This window comes from Amyelois transitella, chromosome W (assembly GCF_032362555.1).
Source record: "Amyelois transitella isolate CPQ chromosome W, ilAmyTran1.1, whole genome shotgun sequence".
In the NCBI taxonomy this organism is placed as follows: domain Eukaryota; kingdom Metazoa; phylum Arthropoda; class Insecta; order Lepidoptera; family Pyralidae; genus Amyelois; species Amyelois transitella.
In genome coordinates, this window is record NC_083536.1 from 3,791,010 (window position 1) to 3,798,220 (window position 7,211).

Here is a 7,211-nt window from a genome sequence, read left to right on the forward strand (position 1 = left end):
CCTTAACCGGCCGGTCAGAGTGGAGTCGCGAGAGCTATACGCTCGAAGAATGGAAGTGTAAAATGTCATAACGCCGGGGGTGCCTGACTGGATCACCACGATTTCACAACAGCTATAGCCAGCCAATGTCGGTAAGTGTCGGTGGATACCAGTCCCTCTGCCAGTCCTCTCGAAATGCAGTTATTGCTGGTCGTCATTCTGGACATAAAGCCAGCAATACGATGACGGTGGATAGCGTTGAATGAATTTATCCGAGCTTCGGCAAACATCCCGGAAGCGCTACACCAAGGTTTAAAGCCCATCAGCAGGCTTACTCTCGACTCGCAATGCCAATACACAATGCCAATCTCAATGCAAGAAACGTCATTTGGCACTCTTGAATTTCACACTAGCGCCACATTGGGGCGAAATCGGGCGGATATTGAGTGAACTAATTAATATTGAGATTATGTTCTAGAACTTAAGAATTCGGTACTCTTGAAGCCATTTTGACAGCTCGACATTGCGTTGAACTTGTGTTATTCTTGGATATTTATTGTGATAATCACAATAAGGAAATAGTAACTTTGTGAAAATTGCGTATACATTTTACTTGTAAAAAAGTGCATACAATGGCTCGTTTGGTGTTGCAAAGTGTAATTTTCAATGATGCCTGTAGAAAGGATTTGCCGCCGATTAGGCACTTGCTATGAGTGATGACGAATTTAAGCGAAATTATCGTGTCACCAAGACATTGTTCCATTAATTATATCAAGAGCTTAAACCCTTGATGCAAGCTCCTAAAAGAAGAAGTGATGTCAGTACAAAATACAAGGTAATTTTGTTTTAAATTATGTGAGTACTTTGTGTTAGTTTGTGATAAAAACAAGTTTGCAAAAGTACCTAATTGCTTAATTAATTGGTTTTGGTCTACAGATACTAGTAGCACTTTCATTCTATGCAACTGGCAGCTACCAACGCCTAGTAGGATGTTCACTAGGTACTCCCATGTCGCAGATATCAGTATCTCGGGCATTGAGGGATGTGACAGCAGCATTGAATCACCCGACAATCCTGCATAAATACATGTGACAGCATGCAACACAGTTGAGCGAACTATTGGAGTGCTCAAAAATCGTTGGAGATGTTTGTTGGGGCATAGAGTATTACATTACCACCCTGATGTTGCAGCAAAAATCATAAATGCTTGCTGCGTGCTCCACAATATGTGTAACCGGGCTCATTTAATAATGGAAGATGAGAACACTGACAACATCAGCATACCGAGATTTGTTTTAGAACCTGCACAGCAAGAGAGAGGTGGAGCTTCTATAGAGCTGCAAAGGGGTATAGAAGCTAGAGCAAACCTCGTGCGACAATTGTGGGCAGCCCGTGTTTGATGTATTGCAATATCATCTCAGGAGTAAAGGCTGTTTACATACACCGGTTGTGTATGCAGCATGACAGGACGCATTTCATTTATATATTAATATAATCTACATACATACATACATAAAGTCACGTCTATATTCCTTACGGGGTAGACAGAGCCAAAAGTCCCGAAAAGACTGAATGGCCACACTCAGCTACTCGGCTTAATGATGGAATTGAGATCCAAATAGTGACAGATTGCTAGCCCATCGCCTAAAAAAGAATCACAAGTATGTCGTAAGTCGCTTTTTACGACATCCATGGGAAAGAAATGGAGTGGTCCTATTCTTTTTTGTATTGGTGCCGGGAATATTAAAAAAATATAAAAAAATATTAAATTATTTAATTAGGTATATTTATAGTCTAACTATTCGTTCGTTCGTCTTTCATTATTTTCATTTCTTATTGCTGCAGCAACATCCAATAAAGCAGCCGCGACCCCTGCGCCCGAGTCAGAGAGCGCAGCCGCGACCCGTGCGCCCGAGTCAGAGACCGCAGCAGCAAACTGGGCCAAGGCCTGCGCATGCAGCATCTCCGCTTCGACGCGCCTCGACTCGATCTCTTCAAATCGCCGAACTTGTGAGAACGAAAAGAAACTCACCGGTTCTGGCGATTTTGTTGAGCTAGTCGTGGCGCGCAGCGACTTCCTAAAAAGGATAAAGAAATTAGTCCAACTTTACTCATTTGGAGGTCTCATTTTAATACAAACAACATCATACATAAGGTCGCAGGTGAAGCCGCGGGGCAACATCTAGTTTTAAAATAAATAAAAATATAATGCCTACCTGAAGGAGGCGCAGTATTTGTTTCGCCTGGCTGCTCGTCATGTTCCACCTGAAACTCTGCTTCCATTGGAAAATTTTGTTCCAGAGCTTATGGTACAACAGCGGCAGAGGTGGAAGGCAGCTGCAGAATTGGTAAAGCTGCATCAGTGGTGGATGGCAAGATGGAGGGGCTAGACTGTAAAAGGAACAAAAAAATTAAAGTTATTATAAAATCACTTAACTGAATTATATCGATGAATGTCACTTATTATTATTCAATAATATTTTTTAGTTCAGAGTTCAATTTTGTTAATATTATTTTACTGATCATAGACTTAATTCATGTAATTTTAACTGTACACTATTATTTCATTAAGCGTGTTAGAATAATCTATAGCCAATATACTTAATATAATGTTTGTAAGTTAATTGACGTCGTTGTAGAAAATGCAGCAGTGAAGTTTGTTGCGCCGCTTCTTCTTCACTTGCGCTTTGGAAGCGGTAGTAAACTTAGTTTTAAGTAAATTACTGACGTCAATTCTTGGTTTCTGAATAAACAATTTTTTTTTAACTTTTTATATTATTTTACTTACATTACTTTGGGGAAAGGGGTCTACTGCTATTCCCCTTGTGCCCGTGGCAAATGAGTCCCCACCCATGACTGCCACTAGGCGCAGTTCCAACAAAGATAGTTCCGGCACCACATCTACCCCACATCCGGTGCGCCTCATGGACTGAGCCCTTTGTTGGCAGATCTTCTTAAGAGCCGACTTTTTTTCAGTCCAATACTGAAATGCATAAAAAGGAAATCATTATGATTTAGTATATATGCATGAACTAATATAATAAATCTGATTTAATGCTAGCTTACCTCAGCCCAAGCCTGCCCATCTTTTATTATCCCACCCAAGGCGTTAGTGGACTCCGCGAACTCCTGCCACTTTTTGCGGATTTCTTGTTTGGCCTGCTGCGTTCGCAGAAGGCCTCGCGCAATTCCTGGATTTCGCTCCAGGAACTCCACTAACGCCGCCATTTGGTTCTGTGTGGGTCTGTTTGCCATTTCTGTAATAGTATGAGACAGCATTACTAACATTTTTTTGCTTGAAGATCACTTGTGTACTAGTGAAAATCGTTTTATAATAATACTTTAATAAGTGAAAAAATTACTTACCTTATGAGCGCCAAACTAAACATTTTAAACGATAGTTTTAAATTGTTGGTGAACGTTTTATATAGAGGCACAAGAAAATACTCATACAGCCAAATACACCGTTTGAAACATTCAATTTGATTATTTTTTGCCTAAAAGTTATTTATTAGTAAGAAATAAGCATTGTTAATAAAAATAACAATTAAAATGAATTATTTTCTTGAAAATTACTTAAATTTAATATTGTTTATCAAAGTTTTCATTCATTCATTCATTCTATTTCTGTCGTAGACAGGGTGATGTATGTCACTGTCATATTGACGTTTAGTAGAATCGCCAAGGAAAACACAATAATGACACAAACGCAATACCAACTCAATCTCAAGATTAATGATTTCAAGAGTACCAAACTAAATTGCGATTGGAATTGGATTGCGACAGAATTGAGATTGAGCTTGAGTTCGAGAGTAAGCCTGCAGGTGTCTAAAGATGTTATTATACGCTACTCTTAAACCGTCATAAGCTTTTTGCGTGTAGTTTGTCCACAGCTGACAAGTATAAAAGGACTGACAGAAAGATCTGAAGAGAGTTATTTTTACGTTGTACGACGCTTTGAAAAATTTTCTAGCGATCATGTTGCCAACGACGCAAAGGGATCTACGCTGTCGTTCTATGTCTTCATCGTCCTTTAAAGTCGACGAGAGTACATGGCCAAGGTACCTAAACGATTTAGAAATTTTCACAGGCTGCCCATTCAAAGTCAGGGCAGGAACTGAATCGGGCCCCTTACCCGATCTAAACACCAGCATCTCTGTTTTTTTGACATTAAATCTGAGATTATGACTTTTAGCATAGTCTTCACATATGTGTATTAGTTTTTGCAGGCCCTTAATTGAGGGCCTGAGCAACACCATGTCGTCTGCGTAACTCAAGTTGTTGACATATCTGTCGTCAACTCTGAGTCCGACCCGGGTGCTACTCAGCTCCACAATAAGGTCATTTACATAAAGGTTGAATAGATCAGGAGAAGTAAGTCCACCCTGCCGCACACCACACGACAACCTGTACGAATCAGATGTTTCGTTACCCCATTTTACATTGTTAGATTGACTACGATACCACTGCGCTAAGAGGTCAACAGTTCTAGGGTCAATATCTACCTCGCGCATCTTCTTCCAAAGTAAATCGTGACTTATTGTATCAAATGCACAACTTAGATCAAGAAAACACGTGTAAACAGTAGTGCCACGTTTTTTATAGTATTTAACGACTTGCTTTAGTGAAAAAATTGCGGCATCAGTCGATAAATGGGGTCGAAACCCAAATTGGCCGTCATCAATTTTCAGACTTGCACTTATTTGGTTCTGTATTAGTCGATCAAGTACCTTGGCCATTATAGTTGCTAGTGAGATGGGGCGGTAGTTAGTAATGCTCGAGATATCACCCGTCTTGTTCTTAGGTATGGGCACAACAAGTGTGCGAGTGAGCTCACTCGGCAGGTATGAATGCTGCAAGCAGAGACTATAAAACAGCGCCACGACTTCACAACCATAAGGACCAGCATATAATAAATGTTCTATACTAAGGCCATCATGGCCGGGAGACTTGCCCCTTTTCATATATCTTAGTATATGAGCGATCTGTTCAACAGTCACACGACAGTTCTCCCCGCCCTGATAACCATTAATTTTTCTGACATGACTATTATTTTCAGACCTATTACATGTATTTTTATTAAAATGTTTGCTGAATAGGTTAGCAATACATTTCTTATCAGATTCAGATTCAATTTCATTTGGTAGACTACTTTTAGGATTTAATTTTTTAACTTCTTTCCAAAATTTCACAAAATTATTACTACTAGTATGCTGTTGAGCCAGCATGTTCATTACTATTTTTTCTTGATTATTTTGTACATATTTCAAAGCATACTTAAAATCCCTGCGCGCAGCACTCATAGTTTCATAGTAGTACCCCGAGCACGGCCTGCCATTGAACACCAAATCGCCAAAAGTCTGACGAGCCTTTACATGTTTGTCCCTAACGTGTAAGTTCCAACCGACCACTTTTTTACTATTAATGTAAGGCTTGCAATAGGCTTGCTCAGCCGATGATTGCAGTACATCAATTATATCACCATAAAATTTATCAAGTTTTTCATCTGGATCAGTCAAAAAAATATTCATTAAAATTATTTAAAATATTTAAACTATTATTTAAAGAAAGAATTTAAAGAAAGAATTGTGAAAGTAGCTGTTGAAGTGTGTGGTGTAAGTAGAAGAAGGAAAGGGAAAAATCACAAAAATGCGTGGATGAGTAAAGATGTGCAAGAACTTGTGCGATTAAAGAAGAAAGCATGGCTGGATTTGTTAGCAGCAAAAGCTAACTTAAGAATGCAAGAGGTTATAGATGAGGATGTGAATGAAGCACGTAAGGAATATAAAAAAATGAAAGATTTGGTTAAGAAAGCTGTGATTAGAAAGAAAGAAGAGTATAAAGAGGATTTCGATAAAAGGCTATCAGAAGACTTTCAGTCAAATCTGAAAGTATTCTGGAAATCCGTAAGGTCAGCCCGAGGAAAAACTATAACCAGAGAGCTGACTAGGATCAGATGCCAGGATGGTAGCGTTGTGAAAGGAGAAGAATGTGTGCTAAAGATATGGAAGGACTATTTTGAGAGTTTATTTGAAAAAAAGGAAGAAAATAAGAAAGAGTTCTGCTATAGCGAAGAAAAAGAGAATGAGATGGAAGGCGAAATTGAAATGTTTGAAATTGTGGAAGCACTTAAGAGTATGAAAGCGGGTAAGGCTGCCGGGTATGATAGAGTGTCGTTCGAGATGCTTAAAGCAGGAAAAGGCGTCGTAGCTAGACAGTTGTACTGCCTTTTCAATTTGTGTTGGAGAAGCGGCCGAGTACCAAAAGATTGGTGTAAGGCTGTTATCGTGCCACTTTACAAAGGAAAAGGGTCACAGCTGGACTGCAAAAATTATCGTGGTATAAGCCTGCTTAGCGTCGTCGGCAAATTGTATGCTAAGGTATTGATTAATAGAGTCAGGAATGAAACTGATGACAAAATATGGGATGCTCAAGCGGGATTTCGAAAGGGAATGGGATGTACTGATCAGGTGTTTTCTTTGCGGTGCATAGCCGAAAAGTTTTTGGCCAAGAGTCAAAAAGTCTATTGCACATTCGTGGATTTGGAAAAGGCCTATGACAGAGTTGAGAGGAATGAATTGTGGTCAGCACTTTCTATGCATGGGGTGAGCAGTCTCTTGATACGAGCACTGAAATCCTTATATGAGGATTCGAGTGCTTGTGTCAGGATAAACGGAGCGCACACTGAGTGGTTTAAGATTGAGAAAGGTGTTAGGCAGGGATGTGTTGCGTCACCGAGGCTGTTCAACCTATTTATGGATAGTTGTTTGACAGATTTGAAAGAGTCTGAAAGTGGATTAAGGATGAATGATTTACTCGTCAAATGTCTGCTCTGACGATCAGGTTATACTGGCGTCATCAGCGGAGGAGTTACAGGAGATGGTAAACTGTATGCATGAAGCTTTAAAAGAGAAAGGAATGAAAGTGAACGTAAGTAAAACTAAAACACTGGTTTTTGAAATGGAGAAAGAAATGACAGCATGTAATATTTTGATTGGAGGAGAAAAAGTTGAGCAAGTGAAAGAGTTTGTATATCTAGGATCAAAGTTTACATCAGATGGCAAGTGTGATAGTGATATTGAAAGGAGAGTGAACGCGGGGAACATGGTGAATGGAGCTTTGCATGCCTTTATGAGCAGTCAGAAACTATCCAAAAAGGCTCGACTGGCTGTGCACAGGGGCGTGTTGGTCCCGACATTAATGTATGGGAGTGAAAGTTGGGTATGGCAAAA

General features: G+C 39.7%; 1 protein-coding gene across 1 annotated transcript; it reads right to left on the bottom strand.

The window, feature by feature from the left end:
* Nucleotides 1-2,283: 2,283 nt before the first annotated feature.
* On the bottom strand, nt 2,284-3,258 carry LOC132904078 (uncharacterized). Its single transcript, XM_060954006.1, has 3 exons — nt 3,046-3,258; nt 2,768-2,962; nt 2,284-2,370 (listed from the first exon to the last, which is right to left on the bottom strand). Exons 1-3 carry the CDS (start codon nt 3,256-3,258, stop codon nt 2,284-2,286), a joined length of 495 nt encoding a protein of 164 aa, XP_060809989.1.
* Between the last annotated feature and the right edge of the window lie 3,953 nt (nt 3,259-7,211).

Bases quoted from the DNA above. Each gene is read 5' to 3' on its own strand.
- LOC132904078 (XM_060954006.1), bottom strand. From the start codon at position 3,258: ATGCTGTCTCATACTATTACAGAAATGGCAAACAGACCCACACAGAAC. The intron at 2,963-3,045 runs GTAAGCTAGCAT...TATGCATTTCAG, and splicing joins ATGGGCAGGCTTGGGCTGAG to TATTGGACTGAAAAAAAGTC. The intron at 2,371-2,767 runs GTAAGTAAAATA...TTCCTTTTACAG, and splicing joins ACCCCTTTCCCCAAAGTAAT to TCTAGCCCCTCCATCTTGCC.